The sequence below is a fragment of the Silene latifolia genome, chromosome 11, assembly GCF_048544455.1.
Source record: "Silene latifolia isolate original U9 population chromosome 11, ASM4854445v1, whole genome shotgun sequence".
Taxonomy (NCBI): Eukaryota; Viridiplantae; Streptophyta; class Magnoliopsida; order Caryophyllales; family Caryophyllaceae; genus Silene; species Silene latifolia.
The window spans coordinates 9,886,788-9,910,364 of NC_133536.1; the positions used below are offsets into that span (position 1 = coordinate 9,886,788).

The window sequence follows — 23,577 nt, forward strand, 5'->3', positions numbered from 1 at the left end:
TAGTATAATGTATGAACAAACCAATACATATAAAGGGGAAATTTTTTATTATTTTACCTTGTGTTTTATACTATAATTTTTCTTTTATCAATGTTCTCTTTTGAATAATAATAATAATAATAATAATAATAATAATAATAATAATAATAATAATAATAATAATAATAATAATAATAATAATAATAATAATAATAATAATAATAATAATAGTTAAGTTAAATAAAATAAAATAATTTAAGTTCGGCTCCTATAAGTTCAATTCAGAAAAGTTCAGATCTTATAAGTTGATTGATTCGGATCCTATAAGTTCGATTCGATTCGGATCCTATAAGTTGATTCGAGATCCTATAAGTTGATTCGATTGATTCGAGATCCTATAAGTTCAGTTCAGTTCAGATCCTATAAGTTTCAGTCCAAAAGAACAGAGCCTTAGTCTCACTTAGAATCTGTGATAAGCTAAGCTATTCTTTTTGTTATACATTCTGTTTTTGTTCTAACTTTCGAAACAGATACACCTAGTTTTAAATTAAATTAGAATTTGTGTAGTTGTTCTCCTTAACGCTCCCTTTATGGGATAATTCACGTGGTGCCTCTGAGGTTTGGCTTAATTCACGTGGTACCCCTGCGTTTAAGTTTGTGCACATGGTACCCCCGAATTTTCATTTAAGTGCACCATCTGCCCTTATTGGTTTTTCTGTTATAACGCCGTTAACCCACTATCACTAACAGTGTACTATGTAACTCCCTTGTCATCTTCACCTTTCTCCTCACAAAGCACTTCTTATTTTTCCCTCAAAATCTTCCTTTTTTCTTCTTACAACACTATATTTTTTGACCCGGTCTCCCAAATTGCCTGTCTTCCTTTTCTTATCATTTCTCCACCACAATTATTCAATTTCACACCACAATAATTAATCCATAATTCCATACACGATTAATAACCACCAAATTCACCATCATGGTTCACAGTTCTCGGCCACGACATCAATCGACAATTCAACTAATTACCAATTCAACTGCCTCACCTCACCAATCAAACATCAACCGAGCCACCGTGATTCGATTGGTGCGCAAGAAAGAATATCTTCATATCACAATCACCGGCTTAATTAGAGCCACCTGCATTCACCATCTCCATCTTCAATACTGAATTCGGAATCAAAACCCGAGTCCAATTCACCAACAGCCACCGCACCACCACGACAAGTCTCCTCTAATCTGCCCCATCCACAACAACCACCTGAGAGCAGCAACACCTTTCTTCGTCGCCACATATTCGCACCACCTAGTTCCTCAAATATAATTCCCAAAATGCCCAGATCCTTCAAATAATTAATTTCGAGAATGGATTTCAATAAAAGCAAGAAACCGCCTATTTAATGCAGATTCAGATTGATTGTTCACCATTTTTGCCATTCTTCATCATCATATTTTCCCATTTCATTGGTTCATCATCTGACATTTTCAATAGGAGCATAATTTGTAGTTAAGAGATTACAGGAAGAAAGGGAGAAAAAAATGGACAATGATAAAGAGAAGTAATTTATAACGAATACCTGTTGTTTGAGGATGGTGGTGAATGGTTACAATTGGGGAAGTCTGATAGAAGTAATTGTGGAGATTGCAGGGAAAACGAAGGAAGCTAATATTTTTTTTGGGAAAGTTAGAGATAAGGAAGTAATTTGTTGTTCATCAATGGTGGGCAGTGGGGAAGTGAGAGAGAGGGAGAGGGTATTGTTTAATGGTTTGTGAGAGAAATGTGGAGGAAAGTAAAGATATGAGGGGAAAAAAGACAAAGAGTTATAACGCCGTCATAACAGAAAAACCAATAAGGGCAGATGGTGCACTTAAATGAAAGTTCGGGGGTACCATGTGCACAAACTTAAACGCAGGGATACCACGTGAAATAAGCCAAACCTCAAAGGCACCACGTGAATTATCCCTTTATTTATTTCTCTCTGTTTCCTCTCTAATATACCATATTTTCTTTAATATATTTTCTTTCTCAATTTATTAAAACAATAATTATATAAAACGATTACAACCATTAGATCTTCATAGACTTTAATCGAGACCGTTTATAAATAATGGGATCCATTTCTTTTAAGAAGTATGAAAAAACAGCTAGTCTTACTTGTGATGGGCAAATCTCGTCACAAGCTCGTGACCTCTCACAAAAAGAGAGAGGGATAAGGTGGGGCACCCCATGTGCTTCCCACTCACCTTTCAATGGACATTTTGTGAGAGGAAATGATATCCGTTACAAGCTTGTGACGGATATCGCCCGTCTTCAATGAGATTTTGTGATTAAAAAATCAGGACCGGCCTAAAACACAGTCAACAAAATATTGGCCCACATAAAGCAAGTCCCCATGCACGGTAAAACTCTAGCTTGCTTTTATAAATTTTAAAAAAATTCTTTCCGGCTTTTTACTTCACCGACGTATCGAAAATAACATATCGTTCGTATTCGGACCATTATTAATTTATTACGTTTTTTGTCCCAATTAATAGTTATCTATTTTTAATTTTAGGTGTATTCTCATATATTTTCTTAATCTGTGCGTCAAAAGTAATATATAACTATTGATCGAGGAACCTGAGGGAGTATAATTGTGAAATTGCAGTTAAAGTATTATACAACTGGTTGTATATACAACCTATTCAATATAGTTGAACTTTATTATAAAGTTACCGAGTTCTATTAACAAAGTTATCGAGTTATGGTACAAAATTATGGAGCTTAACAGAATAATTATTAAGCTCAATAACTTCGTAAAATAGCTCAATAACTTGTAAAATTGCTCAATAACTTTGTGTAAGAGTTCAACAACTTTGAGGCGGTTGTACAATGCTACAATATAACTGGTTGTAAGATAGAATTTGCGGTGAAATTGGTTGATGTGAAATTTAATTTTGCATTACCCCACATCGATATGTCCTTACCTTGTCCTTCAATAATGGAAACAAAAATGCCCATAAAAGGTTCTGTATCTTTCACAATAATTCACGTATCACATTGCCTCTCTTAGTCTCGAGTCATAAATTTATCAATAGTCACAAAATAACATGATGCACGTAAAATGGTCCTTTGACTACTTTCTTATCCTACTAGGACTCATAGTGGCTCCTCATTTCATAATCGGAGGAGCCCACGCGTATCATGCTACCGTACACCCTCTTGTACCACGTTCAGGTTCAGGAGGTCACCGGGTCCAAGGCTTAGATTGTTTAAGTTGGCGTTTTGCTGTCGAAACAAACAATGTTAGGGATTGGAAGACGATTCCAATGAATTGCGAGAATTATGTTGGTCATTACATGTTGGGGGCTCAATATAAAGAAGATTGTTCTATTGTGATGACTTCTGCTATTAACTATGTTAATAGCCTTAATATTAGTAAGGGCAAAGATATTTGGGTCTTTGACATAGATGAGACCGCCCTCTCAAATTTGCCATATTATGCTAGTCCTAATGTTGAGTTTGGGTAAGCGTGTTCGCTTCTATGTTTATCTTTGTTATTTTTAAATTTTAGTTGAAATTTTCCATCTATAAAAGATAAAATAACGTTAAATATTAGTTGCGCTTCTCTTAGCTTATTTATCTTCGTGGGTGCTCCATTTTTTATATATCTGAGTTGATTTTTTTTTTTTTTAATGACGAGGGGTTGAATCCCCCCGGGTCCATGCGTTCCCGCACCACCACACAGACCATGTAAGCCACCCCTTTCGGGGGCTGCAGTATATCTGAGTTGATTATTTGTATTTATGATGATATAATTTTCGGTATATATTATGAAGGGCGTTCCCGTTCAACGAAACAAAGTTCAACCAATGGCAAGTTCAAGCAAATGCACCAGCAATACAATCGGTCCTTGACTTGTACAAGAGATTGCTAAAACTTGGTGTCAAAGTTGTTTTTCTAACCGGAGCTAAAGAAGAATTCAGAGAGTTCAAGGCTCGCAACATGAAGAACGTAGGCTACCATAAATGGCTCAAAATGATACTCAAGTAAGTTTATGTACTTTGATTTAAGTTTTTTAACGCACATTAATAATCTAAATATAGTAAGATTTACAAGATATAGTATTCAAGTATAAACTTAACTCTAAGTGAGACACTCTTCTCACTCCACAAACCTATTTTCACCCCATTTACTTTTGGGAGGTCAAAGTTTCCAAACTTTGACCGTAAATAAGTTGAAGAATAAAAATTATTAGATTATAAAACAAAAACATTTACACTTATTTTCGACATCTTTCACAAAAAAAAATTCAAGAAAAAAAAGTAACATATAAGCTTCGAAAAACACGATTAAAGTGTCGTGTTGGAAACCGCAATGAATGGAGTGAAAATAGGTTTAAGGTCGTATAACACACACACACAAAGTGATTTGATCGAGGGGATGTATTAAGGTCGTATAACACACACACACAAAACTATATAAATATTAATTATAAAGTCGAAAATCAACTGTAAGTCTGTAACAATTCCTAAATATGAAGAGTTCGACTTGTTGGATTTGGTACGAAGACCTCAAATACTAGAATTGTTCATAGATTTTGTTTGTAGTACTTAGAAAGTTTAAGGTCTTAGCTTTAAGGCCAACGATAGTATGTAGTTTGTACATGATCCTCATAATTACCAAGGCCAATGATAGTATGTAGTTAGTACGTAGCTAATAATATTATTAATAATATTGTAGCATTAAATGTCTTTTTTCATGTTTAGGATGGGTTAGGCCATATTTTTTACTCGATTAAATAGTCATTATAAAGGTAGAAGAAACAAAAACAAGAGTCAATTCAAGTGGTAATTAATAAGGGTTCTTTTATCCCCAATAGATTTGGAGTTCTATTTTTACTAGTGACATACTGCGTTCATTTAAACCAAAATAAAATAAAAAAATAAACCTAGAAAACATAAAGGGTGTGCTTCATAATTAGACTGGTTTTATTTCAACAACAATTTATGGCAGCATATGGACTAAATAATTGAAGTGCCATAAGTGTGATATTGTTAAATAATCTAATATGACATTTTACACGATAAAGACTTGTTAACTTCGTCTCAACAACCATCTACAAATCGCATCTTTTAGTAATAAATTAAAGTAATAATTTTACTAAACCCATGTTATCTAACTTGTGATTTATGAACGGTTCATTTTTTTATATGTGTTTTTTATAAGAGTAGGTAAGGTCAGAAATTTTGACTTGGATAAATTAAAGTTTATGACCTTTTTTCTTTTGGTTAAAATGAGCGTATTTATATCACGGATGAGAATCGAACCCCAAAGTTTTATAGCTGCAGTAACATGGCTCTTACCATTTAAGTAACATGGCTCTTACCATTTAAGCTAACTCTTGTTCTTCATTTGATGGTTAAGCTTAAGACATACTCCCTCCGTTCAACTCCACATGTTTGCTTTTTGCACGAATATTAAGGAACGGATTAAAAAAACTATAAAAAGTACATAGGGAAATAGAATATTGGGGTTAAAAATGTTAAAAAAAATATAAAGGTGGGGTTTTATGGTGGATTAGTGTGGATTAGTGTGGCCGTGTGGGGTCTGGATAACATTTTTTGTAAATATGGAGTGTGAATAAGGATAGAATGGTCATTTTTTTGGGCTAAAAAGAAAACATGTAAAGTGGAGTTGAATAGACGGAAAAAGAATACATGTAAAGTGGAGTTGAATGGAGGGAGTAGCATGGTGGATAAGATAAGAGGTATCGTCAAGATCACGACGGTAAATCTTCTTCTCCATATATTGTACTGAATTACTAGCCTCGTGTCCCATTTGACACTAAACTGATCTAGTGATTCTTTTACATGTTTAATAACACGCTATTTTAAGCGAACTTTAGCAAGTTTGATAATTTGAAGTATTATTTATGTAAAACCGCATTTTAAGTATTTGCACTAATAATGTAACAGGAAACCGGAAGAAGCTCATATAAAATCAGTGGAGTATAAATCAAAGCATAGGGCAAAGTTGGAGAAGAAGGGGTACAAAATAATAGGGAATATTGGTGATCAATGGAGTGATTTATTGGGACCTCACCCTGGCTTAAGGACCTTCAAATTGCCCGATCCTATGTACTATATCGCCTAATTTGTTCGACGACATGGAAAGAAATTACATTATATCGTATGTTATTTTGTTGAATTACCAAGGCTGGACGACATGAAAAGAAATTACATTATTATAATATATTTTCTATTTTTATTGTTGTACTTTCGAAGGTTAGACGACAAAAAAAATTTACGTTGTGTGATAAGTTATCTATCGGTGTACTTGCTAAGGTGACAAGATTAGCTATACGCTTGCTATGAATCTATGATACTATATACTCCGTAGAAAACAATAATTACCTAAAGTTTTTGTTGGGTTCCTTATGTTGATGATAACATGCCCATTTGATTTGTGTTATCTTAGTTTACCTTTTCAGGATTAATGATGTAATCAAGCTTGGATTAAGAAGTGTTGAAGTTGTTATTAATCCCATTGTATTTAGTCAAGTGTCATCTAATGTACAAGCAAGAAAGTAGAGTATACTAGAGTAATAGAAAAGCAGTCAGACGACATTGCTTTCACACGCAAAACAATTTGTTTGGATTATGCCACAACTCGTAAAAACTTGAAGTCCCTTTTATCTTTCAAAAGCTTTCACGTGACTTATTTTTCAAAGATAAAATATCAGATTTTTATTAAGGAGTAGTCTTCATTAAAGAGTGGTTTGAATTATTCAAAATGTTTCCTCTTTGTGCAAATTCAATCCTTTGGTCTTTAAGAAAACAAAAAATGCTTTTTGCCATATTTGTGTTAACTTGTCATCATGTGACTTGTCTCACATCCTTTGTTTTCTGATTTTGCATGAGCATTTAAGGTTATCTTTCAAACCTTCTTTCTCTATTCTTACCTTTGCAAAAGAGTCCTCTTTGGTGCAAGTTTTGGGTGGTTGCTATTGCCCTTCACATGTGAGGTCTTTGACCCTTCAAAACCCTAGCAACCCCCTTCACTCACCTCCTCTATATAAACCGTGTCCCTCCATCTTAAATTCCCAAGACTTTTCTGAATTAATTCTTCCATATTTGCAAAGTATTTTTAAAGCTTAAAAATCGTGTTTGTTTGCAAAATCCTTTAAAAGACTTCAAGTGTCTTGATTTCTACTGATCGTGGCTCTTTGTTGCTTTTCTATACTAAACTCTCTTGCTTAAGAATTGTTGATCTTGTAAAAGTTGTCCACCTCTATTCTTTGTTAAGAATGTGTTAGTGGAAACTTGATCCTATAACATTCTAAGTGTGTTAGTAGAGTTTAGGACGGAGTAGTCTTTAACTCTTGACAACCGGAGTAGGTTGTGAGTTGGCAACCGGAGTAGGTTACGAGTTAGCTTGTCATAAGAACGGAGTAGTTCTTGTACTAGCTTTACAACCGGAGTAGGTTGGTGTCTTTTATTACAAGGGTCTTTTAGTTTTCGGAGTAGATCACTAACGGAAAGTAATAAAAAGGTAGATTGGACGTAGGCACTTGAGTTTCTTGCCGAACCAATTCAAAAATCTCGTGTTCAAGTGCTTTCTTTATTTCATTTGCTTTATACTTTGTTTGTTTGTTTTGTTTCGCTTAAACTTAGAAGCAACAGTTCATCATATTGTCGCATTTGGTCCGCAATCATATTTCACAAATCGAGACAAATAGATACGATCGAACGATTGTTGCTTTCATACTTCAAAGAAACATTCTTAGTGATACTTGTTCAATCTTTCAATATTATTCAAAGTATCCTCTCATCTCTTTTGTTCTTGTAACTCACTTTAATTCAATAAAGTTGAAGTTATAAATTTTTAAAATAGTACCTAATTCACCCCCTCCCCCTCTTAGGTACTTGAATCCATAAACTCAACAATTGGTATCGGAGCCTCGTGCTCTTGATCGAGGCTAACCGCCTTAGAGTTTGATTCGTGGGTGATGGATTCCGAGAAACACTCCAAGATCCCGGTCTTTACCGGTTCGAATTTTGGATGGTGGAAACTCAAAATGGAACATTACATCAAAAGTATCGATTATCAATGTTGGAACATCATCCAAAATGGACCTCTTGTCATTGAGGAAACCGATATTCTTAACGGTTTCACTAAGACAAAAGAGGAAAGAAATTACAATGAGAACGACTTCAAGCTTGCCGAAAAGAATTCCAAAGCAATGTCGATTCTTCAACGTTGTGTTGGTGAGGGGGAAGTTAGTCGAATCTCCGGGTGTCCTACGGCAAAATCTATTTGGGATTCCCTTGTACTTGCATATGAAGGGACGTCCCAAGTAAGAAAACACCGTATTGACCTTCTCATGCAACAATATGAAATGTTTAGAATATCAAAGGACGAGTCTTTAAATAGTTTCTCTTCTCGTTTTTCTTGTATTATTAATGAGCTTCAAAGTCTAGGAAGGAATTTCGAGTCCGAGGACATCATTCGAAAAATCCTTCGTAGTCTAACCCCCAAATGGCAACCTAAAGTCACCGCCATAGAGGAAGCTAAAGACTTGTCAACCCTATCTCTTCATGAACTAATGGGATCACTAATGGCTCACGAGTTTAATCTCGATAAGCATTCTAGTGAGTCATCAAAGGGAAAGAGTCTCGCCCTCACATCTTCTCCAAGTGATGAAAAAGATGAGGAGGAAGACGAGTTTGCTATGTTCACAAGGAACTTAGCCGGGTTGGTCAATGGACAAGGTAACAAAAAGTTCACTAATAATTACTCGAAAAAACGCTTTCCGAAGAGACGACCTACTTCCACCATGGGATGCTTTAAATGTGGTGATAAAACTCATCAAATTAAAGAATGTCCCAAGTGGGAAGAAATCAAATCTAAGGAAAGAAGAGAAAAGGTTAAAAAGGACTATAAACATAGAGTCATGAGTGCTATATGGGGAATGTCCGACTCCGAGGAAGATGAGGAACTCATCGAGGAGGAACTTGAGGCTAAAATGTGTCTTGCAAATCATGGTAAAGAAAAAGTCTCAAAAACCTCAAAACTTGAACACTTAAGATGCCTCATGGCTAACCCCGACGATTCCGACTCCGATTCCGACAACGAGGTAAATCATTTAAAGGCCAAGGCTAGAACTTACTCCAAAGAGAAAGTATGTAAGCTTCTTGACCAACTTTTTGATAAGTGTCGGTCTCAAACTAATAAGCTTGATATTATGCAAAATGAGATTGAGGAAATTGCTCAAGAGAACTTTAATCTGAAAAATGAACTAAAAGCAACAGATCGTTATCTGTCACTTCCGAGGCATATAATGAAGTCAAAAGAGTCAACAAGTTAAACAAACATTTGACTAAAGAACTAGAGCGTCTTAGGTTGACCCCCACGAACGTCTCTGACCTTGAAAATGTCAACACAACTTTGGTGATGCAAGTTTCCCAACTAACTAAGGAACGTGATGACATTTTGAAGGACAAAGATGCTCTTGAAAATGAGATCTATGACCTTGTAGTTGAAGTTGTAGACTTAAGAGAAACAGTCTCTAAGACTGTTGCTTCTGACCACGATTTAGACAAGTTTAAAAGAAAAAGTGAATGGTTGGAAAATGAAAATGAGTGTCTTAAAAGTGAGGTTGTTTGTCTCAAAAATGAAATAGAAGATCTCCATGATAGGCTTACTTTCTTTCAAAAAGGTATGCCCGAATGTAGCACTTCTAGGTCTTCTCCTCACCATAGATCCGATGAAGTCGTTGATCTAAGTAAAAGACTTGACGAGATGACATCTAAATATGAAGAGTCCAAAGAAAGAATCATATATCTCGTGTCTAAACTCAACAATCACACTCATGACTTCATTGTTGAGAAGAGATTGTCCATAGAAAGTGTTAACAATGATGAACTTAAAAGAGAAAAGGAAAAGAATTTGCATCTTCTCTCACGTGTCAACGACTTGACCAATGAACTTGTTAATGCTAAGAACATCACTGAAAAATGGGAAGGAAGTCAAACCGTGTTAAACTTCCTCACGAATCAAACCGAAAAATGTGAGAAATCTGCGGGTTTGGGGTTCAAATGGAACAGTCAGGCTGACTGTTGCATCCAGAAGCCTAAAAATGATTTTAGAGGAAGGAAGTATGTAGGTCTTCCCGAATACATCATTTGCAATTATTGTGGTGACAATGGTCATGTTTTTAATGGATGTACAAAACGATTTGATGACATTGATAAGAACACCAAAACATTAAAAGAAATGAACATTAAGAAAGACACCACAAGTTATGTTGATCACAAAAAGGGACCCAAATTCATTTGGGTTCCTAAACTCAAAAACTAATCTTGTGTAGGGCTTGGTGAGAGGCGGCCGCAATTGGTACTTGGATAGTGGATGCTCTCGTCACATGACGGGTGATAGAAGCCAATTCCTCTCACTTAAAGCGTATGATGGTGGCACGGTAAGGTTTGGTGACAACAAAAAAGGTGAAGTAATTGGTATTGGAAAAGTTGGTAAGTCATCCTTACTTTGTGTCGACAATGTGCGGCTTGTCAAAGGTTTGAAACATAATCTCCTTAGTATTTCTCAACTTTGTGATAAGGGTAATGTTGTTGAATTTCGTGCCAATATGTGTCGAATTTTTGATGCCACTACTAATGAACTAATACTCGAAGGAAGACGTATCAAAGATGTTTACTTAACTAATTTGAACTCTCTATCCGGTCACATCATGTCTTGCATGAGTGTAATGAACAATGATCCTTGGTTATGGCATAAAAGGTTTGGTCATGTTAGTACAAAAACTCTTAATACCCTTAAAAGACTTGATTTAGTTGAAGGCATTCATAATATAAAATTTGACATTGATAAAGTATGTGATGAATGTGCTAGAGGTAAACATGTTAAAAGTTCCTTCAAATCCAAAAGAATTATGAGTACATCTCAACCTTTGCAACTTTTACATATCGACTTGTGTGGACCAATGAGAACTAGAAGTAGAGGTGGTAGTCGTTATGTGTGTGTCATTGTTGATGATTACTCTAGGTTTGTTTGGGCACTCTTCCTAAGCTCTAAGGATGAGACATTTGATGAGTTTCTAATTTGGTTAAAGAAGATTCAAAATAAACTTGGTTTAAAACTTGTTTCAATGAGAACCGATCATGGAACCGAATTCGAAAACTCATCATTTGGTGCTTATTGTGATGACAATGGTGTAGACCATAACTTCTCGGCTCCTAGAACCCCACAACAAAATGGTGTGGTTGAAAGGATGAATAGAACCCTTGAAGGAATGGCTAGAACAATGTTATTAACTAGTAAGTTGCCTAAGAACTTTTGGGCCGAAGCGGTAAATACCGCTTGCTACATTTATAATCGTGTCATGATAAGGGGTATTTTAAATAAAACTCTCTATGAATCATTGCGTGTAAGAAAACCCAACATTTCATATTTTAGATGTTTTGGAAGCAAATGCTTTGTTCTCAACAGTAAAGGAGTTCATTTGTTGCACCAAATATAATGTCATCAACATATACTTGTACAACCAACAGTTCACTGGACTGTTGCTTCAAGAACAATGTTTTGTCAACGGAGCCTCTTTTAAAACCATTTTCAATAAGAAATTTAGACAATCTATCATACCAACATCTTGGTGCTTGTTTTAAACCATAAAGAGCTTTGTCTAATTTGAAAACATGGTTAGGCAAATCATTGTTCTCAAAACCCGGTGGTTGCTCTACAAAGACATCTTCTTCCAAATATCCATTTAAGAAAGCGGTTTTGACATCCATTTGGAAGAGTTTAATGCCTTTGTGAGCCGCAAAAGCTATAAGTAATCGTATGGCCTCAAGTCTAGCTACCGGTGCATAGGTTTCATCGTAATCAATACCCTCTTGTTGGTTATAACCTTGCACCACTAGTCTAGCCTTGTTCCTTACAATTTCTCCCGAGTCATCAAGCTTGTTGCGAAAGACCCACCTAGTACCAATGACGGTACGATTAGGCGGTCTAGGGACTAAGTGTCATACCTCATTTCTTTTGAATTGATTGAGCTCATCTTGCATGGCAAGCACCCAACTGCATCGATCAAGGCGATGTTACATTTGAAGGCTCAATTTGAGATAGGAAGGCATTATGGGCACAATACTCATTGAGGTGAGCGAGATTGTTGACGGATGATCTTGTTCGAATTCCCGAGTTGAGATCGCTTGTGAGATTAGTGAGTGGATGAGAGCTTTGATGTTTCCACTTCTTTGGAACAATGGTTTCTTGTTCCCCCTCAACAACATCAGTCACAGTGACTGTTTCTATTGGCCTGGAAGGTTCTTCATCCCCACTGTTTTGGGTTACTTGATTACGGAGGTGGATGCAACAGCGATCGTTGGGTCTGTTGCTTCCAGAGAGGGATCGAAGTACTACGTGTTCCCCCTGAGTTGATGCTCTCCTTTGAAGGTGACAGTCTCTGTGTCTGTTGCAATTCAGTGCTGGGAGCTTCTTCATCCGTGAACACGAAGTCTTTTCGAACAAGACCAATCTCAAACTCATCATCCTCATCCTCATCATCATCATCCATGTTTTGTACCTGCCCAAGCACACTAGATTCATCAAAAATGACATGGATGCTTTCTTCAATTAACAAGGTTCGTTTATTGTAAACTTTATAGGCCTTGCTATGATCGGAGTACCCAATAAATACTCCTTCATCACTACGTGGATCGAACTTACCCAAGTTGTTTTTACCATTGTTGTGGCATAATCCAAACAGCTGTTTGCGTGTGAAAGCAACAGTCGTCTGGACTGTTTCTATTACTCTAGTATACTCTACTTTCTTGCTTGTACATTAGATGACACTTGACTAAATACAATGGGATTAATAACAACTTCAACACTTCTTAATCCAAGCTTGATTACATCATTAATCCTGAAAAGGTAAACTAAGATAACACAAATCAAATGGGCATGTTATCATCAACATAAGGAACCCAACAAAGAAATGCTTAAGAAATTTGGGATGACTAATGGTAAGCCTCATGATACACCTATGGTAGCCGGGTCCAAATTGGACAAGGATGAACTGTAACACTACGGATTTCCTTTGGAGCCTACTCGACCGAGTAGAGCCTACTCGGCCGAGTAGTGCTCTTTGTGTGAGTTATTTCGTTTCTGCCGAGGAACACTCGGCCGAGTATAGTGAATACTCGAGTGTAGCCACTCGGCCGAGTGTCGTCACACTCGACCGAGTGTCCGGTCTGGCGAGGTTATATTTCGACGGTTTGATTAAGGAATGATTAGGGTATTTTATAATTCCGCGTCGGTTTCTAATTTCACTTTTCACAGCGTTAACATTCTACGTGCCCTAATCCTAACCAAATCATTCCCTAATCATCCCTTTGAGCATTTCGTAGCATCCTTGTGTCGATAATTCGCGGTGATTCTTCCGTTTAAGTTCTTGTTGCTTTGTTGGTAAGTCCTACCTTTGTAATTACTGTATCTTTTGGGTTACTGTACATTTATATGGGAAGGGAATGTCGGGAACTGTACAAAGTGTAATTGTATTGTGTGATCATTGTATAGGAGAAGACTTCGTAGAGGAGCCTTTTTGATTGTCCGTGCTTGCATACCATTTGTGATTGCTAAGGTAGGGTTTCCCTACTCGGTTGTTGTGCTTTACATGACATGTTGTTGTATTTATCGTTGTCTATTGATCATCGTTATATGGAGATTGTTGTGTCAGTGTTGGTGTGAGGGGATTGAGATGACGGTAATGTCATGTGTTTGGGATTGTGGTGGAGTCACTTGCGGGAGTGGCTTCACACCTAGTTCGCCCTCCGTGGAACCCGCCACGGGAGGGGATGTGCACATTAAGGGACAGGGATTATTGTCGCTCGTTGAGGAGCTGGACTAGGTGGGATCGGCTGCGGTCACCCACTGGCGGCGAGGATTACCTGTTGCGATGGGTAATCTGGCAGGGCTACACACTTTAGTGTGTAGTCGCCGATTCTTGTGTGAGACAGGGTGATTGGGAGTTGACGATGATCGAACGTGTATTGCATTTGTTTGTCTTGTTGTTGCATAATACCGACCCGTTGTTGTTTGTGTAATCTGCGGTGATCCATTCGGGGATGGTGAGCGGGCTTAGCGAGTTTTTGCTAGTGAGAGCTTGGGGATTTCATTGGGAGAATTGCCACCACGAGTCATAGCATCACTTTATCGAGTCTTAGCGAATTTCCTTTTATTATTAAGACTTTGAAGTTGTATTCTTTAGACAATATTTGGATTTGGATATTGTAAGCTTTGTCTTCTATATTACTTTAATAAATGTGCTCGATTGAGGACGCTTTTGATATGTACTAACCTCGGGCAACCGAGATGGTAATGATCTTTCATACTTGGGTGGTCTGGTAAGGTACCTTGGTATGAGGGGTGTTACAAAGTGGTATCAGAGCCGAAGATTCCGGCACCTAAACAAATGAATTTAATGAACCTAGGGAGTCTAACTAAAATGAACCCGGGGAGAGTAGTTTGGAGCTACCGCAAAGACTCGGGAGACGTCCCGGAGTCGCATAATGGCCCTTACTAACTCGAGTAGGTAACTTGGGGAAAGTGTGATGAGGATTAGGCCTGGTATGTGTCCGTATGTGAAGATGCATGTTAGTAAAAGTCGATAATTGTATATATGTGTGATGAAATTCTTAACTGTTGTGATGGGAGAAGTAATTGATGAGACGGTTGTGATTTCAATTTGGATGTAGCGTATGAATAAATTGGATGTTGATATGTTTACAATATGGTGTTAAAGTTGTAATATATGTATCGCATCTTTGAGGAGTTATAACATGGCTTTTGAGTTCTTGCGTAATTGTTATGAGAATACTGAGTATGATAGAGGGATCGTAAAGTGTTAACCTGTAAATAGTGTTACTCGGCCGAGCATGTTAGGAACTCGACCGAGTATTGAGTACTCGGCCGAGCATAAGAGAACTCGACCGAGTGTTGTTTGAAGGAAAGTAGCAATCGCTCATTTGTTTATGGTAACTCGACCGAGTATGGGGTCAACTCGACCGAGTATGGTCCACTCGGCCGAGTGTCGCTATACTCGACCGAGTGCTCCTTTTTGTGTTTTGATGTTTGTCTCTGGAGTCGATACTCGACCGAGTATCTGAGAGGGTACTCGACCGAGTGATCTTTACTCGACCGAGTGTTATTTATACTCGGCCGAGTGTTCGTATGGCGGAGGGAGGTTAAATTTTGAGCATTTGTTTACGTTTCTTTCTTTCTTATCGGCTCGAATGCCGCCCAAAAGAACTCCCGCATGAGATCCAAGCTTCGGAGATGTACATTGACGAGGTTGCTCGCATGATTGAGCAACAAGAGGCTCTCCTTGAGGCTCTCAAAAATGTGGGAAAAGGAAACGAGAGAAATGTGGATGCAACCCGGACTTAGCATCAACATCGCTCGTTTCCACCCTCCCACGTATGACGGGGTAGCGAACCAAAGTCGCTCGAGAAGTGGCACCGTGAGATAGAAGCTCTCATGGAAATGGTTAAGTGCCCCGAGGATATGATTGTTGAACAGGTTGTCTATTACCTAAGAGGAGAAGCTGCAGTTTGGTGGCAGAACGTCAAGGATGATGCTAGAGCTTACTACCAGGAGGAAGGGGCTATTCCGTGGTCTGGGTTGAAGAGCGCTATGAGAGAGCAAGCATTTGTGCAGAGCATATCCGACACAAGATGAGATCCGACTTTGAATCTTTCACTATGTCCGAGGAGATGACGATCACGATTACTATCATCGATTTGTGGAGCTATCTCGTTATGTGGAAGATTTGCAGCTCGGACAGAAAGGTTTGGCCCTCCGATTTGAGAGGGGCTTGTCTGCTAAGATCGTGAGTCGTATGCAGGCTGGGGTTGCTACTGACCTCAAGGAAGTGTATCTGAGAGCGGGTCAAGCTGAGAGAATGGTGGATCTCTCAAGGGAGATTGAGGAGAGGATCGCTACCGAAAAAGAGGAAGGTGATAGTGGGAATAACAATCGCCCAACCAACAAGAAAGGGAATTTCAACCATGCTAAAGCTTTCTCTAGTGGAGTGGTTTCTCCGGGAGGTTCTCGTGGTTGGGAAAGAACGGGGTCGGGCTGTGAGTGACAACACCAACCTTACGTGTTTCAACTGTGGTGGTATAGGCCACAAAAGGCGGGAATGCACGAGCTACAAGCCCGACAATGGTTGGGAGCTCGATCAGGAAATTTCTCTCAGGGGCCGACTCAGAGTTTTGCTAGTAGCCGACCGGGAGGTGCATGGGGCAACAGAGGTGGACAGGGTAACCAGGGCGGTTACAACCGCGGTAGTGGTGGATCTTATCAGCGCCAGAATAACAGTGTCACCCAGGATTCGGCAGCTAAGCCGAGTACCTCCAATGCTTCAGTTCAGGGTGGAGGACAGAAGAATAGTGGAAAGCTCTTCATGATGGATAAGCAGGAAGCACAGGATGATGCTCATGTAGTTACCGGTACCTTTCTTGTTAATAATGTACCGTCTTTTGTTTTGTTTGATTCCGGGGCTACACATTCTTTTGTGTCTAAGAGTCATGCAGTGTCTATGGGTTTGGGCAAGTTTGAGGTTGTAAAAGATGATGTGTTCATACCTTCAGGGGAGTCTGTGTCGTGTCTCAAGTTATATAAGGGTATACCTATGGTGATTGGAGGGTAGATTTACCAAGAAAACTGTTAGAGTTTCCTAAGGATGGGTTTGAGGTGATTGTCGGGATGGGTGCCGGGTAGGTATGATGCCGGGATAGATTGTAGAGAGAAGAAGAGAGTGTCTTTAAAGAGTCCCAAGGGTGTTAAAGTGTCCTATAGAGGGTTTGTGGTAAAGCCTAAGTGTAGGTTTATAGCAGTTATGACTTTAAAGTCATGTTTAAGGAAGAAGTGTCCCTTAATCCTCTGTCATGTGAGAGATCATCGAGTAGAGCCGCCGACAACTTCTGAGATTTCCGTGGTGAACGAATTTGAAGATGTATTTCCTGAGGAGATACCGAGTTTGCCTCCCAAGAGGGATGTCGATTTTAGCGTGGAGCTTAAGCCGGGAACAGGTCCTATATCTAAAGCACCTTATCGTATGGCACCTAAGGAGTTCACCGAGTTAAAAAGCGATTACATGAGTTGTTAGACAAGGGTTACATCAGGCCTAGCGTGTCACCCGGGGAGCTCCAGTTCTTTTCGTAAAGAAGAAAGATGGGAGTATGAGATTGTGCATCGACTACAGAGAGCTCAATCGGGTTACGGTGAAGAACAAGTATCCGTTGCCGAGAATTGATGATTTGTTCGATCAGCTTAGTGGAGCTGGTGTGTTCTCTAAGATTGATCTGAGGTCGGGGTATCATCAGCTGAGGATAGCAGACGAAGATATTCCTAAAACAGCATTCCGATCTCGCTATGGTCACTACGAGTATGTAGTGATGCCTTTTGGGTTGACCAATGCGCCAGCAGCTTTTATGGATTTGATGAACCGGATCTTCACACCGTTTTTGGATAAGTTTGTGGTCGTTTTCATCGACGATATCCTAGTATATTCCAAGTCTAAAGAAGAGCACGAAGAGCACTTGAGGATAGTTTTGCAAACTTTGAGGGAAAATCAGCTCTATGCCAAGTTATCCAAGTGTGAGTTCTGGTTAGAGGAAGTGGCTTTTCTAGGCCATGTAATATCCAAGAAAGGGGTATCTGTGGATCCTAGTAAGATTGAGGCCGTTACCAAGTGGGAATCGCCAGAAGAATGTTCTTGAGATTCGGAGTTTCTTAGGCCTTGCCGGCTACTACAGGAGATTTGTGAAAGATTTCTCTACTATAGCACGGCCTATGACATCCTTGATGAGGAAAGAAGTCAGATTTGTTTGGGATGAGAGTTGTGAAAAGGCGTTTGGACCCTAAAAGAACGCTTGACCACGGCTCCTATCCTAGCCTTGCGGAGGGTTGTGAGAACTTTGAGGTGTATACCGACGCTTCAAAGAACGGTCTTGGTTGTGTCTTGATGCAGGGAGGAAGAGTAATAGCTTATGCTTCGAGGCAGTTGAAGCAATATGAGGAAAACTACCCTACTCATGATTTGGAGTGGGTGCGATTGTGTTCGCACTTAAGATTTGGAGACACTACCTTTACGGCGCAACTTTTAAGGTGTTCTCTGATCATAAGAGTCTAAAGTATATCTACACTCAGAAGGAGCTTAACATGCGACAGAGGCGGTGGATGGAGCTGATTGGAGATTATGATATGGAGATCATCTATCACGAGGGTAAAGCTAATGTTGTTGCAGATGCCTTGAGTAGGAAGAGCGTTCATTCGCTATGCACAGCTATGTCCTTGCTGAAGTTGAGAGAGGAGATGTCTAAATTGGGAATCTTTATGATTCGAGAGGGGAATACCATCGGGGATTTGACGATCGAGCCAGAGTTGTATGAAAACATCAAAGGGAAGCAAGAGCTTGATCCTAAAATCCAGGAGTGGAAGTCAGCGGTAGAGAGCGGAGAGCAAAGATCTAGGTTCTCTATACACCCGGATGGGAGTGTTCGTTTTGATGGGAGATGGTGTGTTCCGACGATGCGAGTTAAGGAGAATGATCTTGTCTGAGGCTCATTGCACTCCTTATTCGGTTCACCCGGGTGGTGACAAGCTTTACAGAGACCTTAAGAAGACTTTTTGGTGGCCGAACATGAAGAGGGAGGTAGCTGAGTTTGTGGCTAGATGTTTGACTTGCCAAAGGGTCAAAGGTGAACAAAGGAGACCTCAAGGTAAGATTCAGTCCCTGACAGTGCCCGAGTGGAAATGGGAGTCGATCTCTATGGACTTCATTGTGGGGTTACCTAGGTCACAACAAGGTAACAACATGATTTGGGTGATTGTTGATCGGCTAACCAAGTCAGCCCATTTTGTTCCAATGAAAGATACTTGGTCTAAGATGCAGCTGGCTTTGGGCTACAGAAAACATGTGGTTCGGTTACATGGAATTCCGAAAGATATTGTTTCCGATCGTGATGCGAGGTTCATATCAAAGTTTTGGCAAGAACTGCAAGAGTTGATGGGCACAACGCTGAAGATGAGTCTGACTTTTCATCCGGCAACCGATGGTCAAACAGAACGGACCATCAAGACCTTAGAAGACATGCTAAGGGCATGTGTTATGGACTTTGGAGGCAGTTGGGAAGACAGACTTGATTTGATCGAGTTTTCATACAATAATAGTTATCATACAAGCATTGGGATGGCACCTTTTGAAGCTTTGTATGGCCGGAAATGCCGAAGTCCAGTTTGTTGGGATGATAGTTCCGAGACAGTGGTTCTAGGACCACAGTTGGTTCAGGATATGGTTGAGCAAATCCAGTTGATTCGCCAAAAGATGAGAGCAGCTCAAGATCGTCAAAAGAGCTACGCCGACTTACACCGCAGGGACATTGAGTTCGCGGTAGGTGACAAGGTGCTTTTGAAAGTGTCACCTATGCGAGGTGTCATGAGGTTTGGGAAAAAGGGGAAGCTAAGCCAAAAGTTTATAGGTCCTTATGAAATTCTGGACCGAGTTGGCGAGGTAGCCTACAGGTTAGCTTTACCACCAGCTTTAGATAGAGTTCACAATGTTTTTCATGTGTCTCAACTCCGGAAATATGTGAGTGATCCGTCGCACATTCTCGAGATGGAGAACATCGAACTTGATGAATCCTTGTCATATGCCGAAATTCCAAAAGAGATTCTTGATCGCAAGGTTCGTAAAACCCGGACGGGTGAGACGGTCTTACTCAAAGTTCTGTGGTCTAACCATAACGTGGAGGAAGCCACATGGGAAGCTGAGGAAGCTATGCGAGACCGTTTCCCTAACCTTTTTGATCAGGTACGTTTGGTTACGGGGACGTAACCGTTGTCTTTTAAGGGGGTAGGAGATGGTCGCGATAATGTTTTGTGCCTTCCTTACTTTGGTTGTTTCGTGTCGGGAGATGGGTTTGGGGTAATTTGTAGTGATGCTTGTGTAGTTCCTTGGAATCGCCTCATGTGTTAGAGTCTGGTGTCGTGGTGTTGTGTGTGTTAGAGTCTTGTGTCGTGGTGTTGTGTTTGTGTATAATTGAGTGTGAACTTCGGGACGAAGTTCTTTTTAGGGGGAAAGATTGTAACACTACGGATTTCCTTTGGAGCCTACTCGACCGAGTAGAGCCTACTCGGCCGAGTAGTGCTCTTTGTGTGAGTTATTTCGTTTCTGCCGAGGAACACTCGGCCGAGTATAGTGAATACTCGACCGAGTGTAGGCCACTCGGCCGAGTGTCGTCACACTCGACCGAGTGTCCGTCAGCGAGGTTATATTTCACGGTTTGATTAAGGAATGATTAGGGTATTTTATAATTCGCGTCGGTTTCTAATTTCACTTTTCATAAGCGTTAACATTCTACGTGCCTAATCCTAACCAAATCATTCCCTAATCATCCCTTTGAGCATTTCGTAGCATCCTTGTGTCGATAATTCGCGGTGATTCTTCCGTTTAAGTTCTTGTTGCTTTGTTGGTAAGTCCTACCTTTGTAATTCGTATCTTTTGGGTTCTTTGTACATTTATATGGGAAGGGAATGTCGGGAATCGTACAAAGTGTAATTGTATTGTGTGATCATTGTATAGGAGAAGACTTCGTAGAGGAGCCTTTTTGATTGTCCGTGCTTGCATACCATTTGTGATTGCTAAGGTAGGGTTTCCCTACTCGTTGTTGTGCTTTACATGACATGTTGTTGTATTTATCGTTGTCTATTGATCATCGTTATATGGAGATTGTTGTGACAGTGTTGGTGTGAGGGGATTGAGATGACGGTAATGTCATGTGTTTGGGATTGTGGTGGAGTCACTTGCGGGAGTGGCTTCACACCCTAGTTCGCCCTCCGTGGAACCCGCCACGGGGGGGGATGTGCACATTAAGGGACAGGGATTGTTTGTCGCTCGTTGAGGAGCTGGACTAGGTGGGATCGGCTGCGGTCACCCACTGGCGGCGAGGATTACCTGTTGCGATGGGTAATCTGGCAGGGCTACACACTTTAGTGTGTAGTCAGTTACTGTGTGAGACAGGGTGATTGGGAGTTGACGATGATCGAACGTGTATTGCATTTGTTTGTCTTGTTGTTGCATAATACTGACCCCGTTGTTGTTTGTGTAATCTGCGGTGATCCATTCGGGGATGGTGAGCAGGCTTGACAGGTTTTGCTAGTGAGAGCTTGGGGATTTCATTGGGAGAATTGCCACCACGAGTCATAGCATCACTGTCTGAGTCTTAGCGAATTTCCTTTTATTATTAAGACTTTGAAGTTGTATTCTTTAGACAATATTTGGATTTGGATATTGTAAGCTTTGTCTTCTACATTACTTTAATAAATGTGCTCAGTTCAGACGCTTTTGATATGTACTAACCTCGGGCAACCGAGATGGTAACAGTCTTTCATACTTGGGTGGTCCTGGTAAGGTACCTTGGTATGAGGGGGTGTTACATGAACTCGGTAAAAATGTTAGTGATAAGGTGTATAGAGGTATGATAGGCTCACTTCTTTACTTGACCGCAAGTCGTCCCGACATTCTCTTTAGCGTGTGTTTATGTGCTAGGTTCCAAGCAAATCCGAAAGAATCACATTTCAAAGCCGTTAAACGAATTCTTCGGTATTTGATTGGAACACAAAATCTTTACCTATGGTACCCTTTACATTGTCCTTTTGATCTTATAGGCTTTTCGGACGCGGACTATGCGGGGTGCACGGTAGATAGAAAGAGTACCTTCGGAATTGCAACGTTCTTGGGTCCTTGCTTGACTTCTTGGGCCTCAAAGAAACAAAACACGGTAGCTCTTTCTACGGCCGAAAGTGAGTACGTTAGTGCGGCACATTGTTGTTCTCAACTCCTTTGGGTAAAACAACAACTCTTGGATTTTGGTATTATTTTTGACTCCATTCCTTTAATGTGTGATAATACGAGTGCAATAAATATCTCCAAAAATCCTATTCAACACTCTAAAACCAAACATATTGATATTCGTCACCATTTTATTCGTGATCATGTGGAAAAAGGACATATTAAACTTATCTTTTGCAAGACCGAAAATCAAATTGCCGATATTTTTACTAAGCCACTTGCAAGAGAACATTTTGAGAAATTTAGACTAGAAATTGGGTTAATTAATAGCTTGTGATTTTTAGTATGAGTTTTACAAAATTCCTTAATTGATTAAATTAAATTTGGATATACGTTATTAAGTGTTCTAAGTGCATTGACATCATGTTTGGACCAAAATTGACACCGTATTTGTGAGTCGGTAATCACTCAACCTCATATCTAAATTTACGTTTATTATATGCTACCTTGCGTTTTTATTTCGAGTGATTTAATTTGTTTAGTCGGGCCAACCACCTCTCCTACCTCATTAAATGGGCCATTAAACTCCCTCAACCCATCACCTACAACTACCCGTCCAAATATCCCAATCCACTAACCCTTCATCTCCCAAATCCACAACTCCCTCATATCACCTACCATAACCCACCATGGTAAAAACATCATTTAACACACCCATACCCATCAAACCCACAAAAGTTACCTCACCACCTGTCACATCCAACCCACCGACATCAACTACTCCAACCATGACTCGGTCAAAACATCCTATGCATTCCCACCTCAAACCTCAAACTCGACCCCTTCATCAAACCCAGATACACTAAACCCTCAACCTTCACCGAACCCCACTGATCCACCATCATCCGACGACATTCCCATCTCCACAATGGTAGGACGACGCACACGTGGTGGTCGGAAGAAGAGCTCCACCGTTCCGAGCTCCTCCTCTGAACCGGTTACAGTATTGGTTGAAGATGTTGAAGATGAAACCGAATTTGATTTAAATGAAAATCCATCTAAGTCCGTGAGTCCGATCCGACTCGTGAAAAAGAACAACAAAAGAAAGGAAAAAGCCTCCTCATCCCAATTACCCCAATTTAAACCGTCGAGCGAGTAATGTTGACAACCCCACTGTTGATGCTCCAATTGTAAATCCAAGTGAACCTCCTCAGAAAAAATCAAAACCATTGAAGAAAAAGCTTGTATACCTTTCTCCCTCGGATCCGGTCTCCCTAACCTCGAAATGGGACTTGGCCATCGTTTGGGATCACCTTGAGAGTATTGACCTCCCTACTTCAATTTACAAAAACTGTGAAAGGTTGATGAACATCAAAGCAATTCACTCTCCTCGGGTTTATAATCAAACTTGGTTCGAGCCGCCTGCTTTTCACTCAGTCCGTGATATGGTTCTAGCTCAAGGTTGGGAGAAGCTATTGGAGATGCGTGAGCCGGTGTTTGTGAGCGAGGTGATACAGTTCTTTGCAACTGTTAGGGTTGATAAGTCGGGTGAAACTCTTACGGCTAAGGTGAACGGTAAGCCCCTTAAATTGTCTCAATCTGATTTCGCTACTGCTCTTAGTATTCCAGTCGGAGGCTATGACAAACTCCCCTCCGAAACTTGGGTTGCCTTACCGTATGCCTCACCTCTTAGTATTGCTCAAACCGTGTGTCCCAAAACTGTCTCCCCTGGTCCAATTAGCAATAC

The 23,577-nt window shown here is 39.9% G+C and overlaps 2 protein-coding genes across 2 annotated transcripts in view; one reads left to right on the forward strand and one right to left on the reverse strand.

Moving 5' to 3' along the window:
• LOC141610949 (nuclear poly(A) polymerase 4-like) overlaps positions 1–23,577 on the reverse strand; it is a 125,009-nt gene that overhangs the window by 60,482 nt on the left and 40,950 nt on the right. The gene's annotated exons all lie outside the window — the stretch shown is intronic.
• LOC141612692 (acid phosphatase 1-like) lies at positions 2,716–6,424 on the forward strand. Its single transcript, XM_074431487.1, has 3 exons — positions 2,716–3,485; positions 3,799–4,008; positions 5,938–6,424. The coding sequence occupies exons 1-3, from the start codon at positions 3,070–3,072 to the stop codon at positions 6,113–6,115; spliced, it is 804 nt and encodes a 267-aa protein (XP_074287588.1). The 5' UTR covers positions 2,716–3,069; the 3' UTR covers positions 6,116–6,424.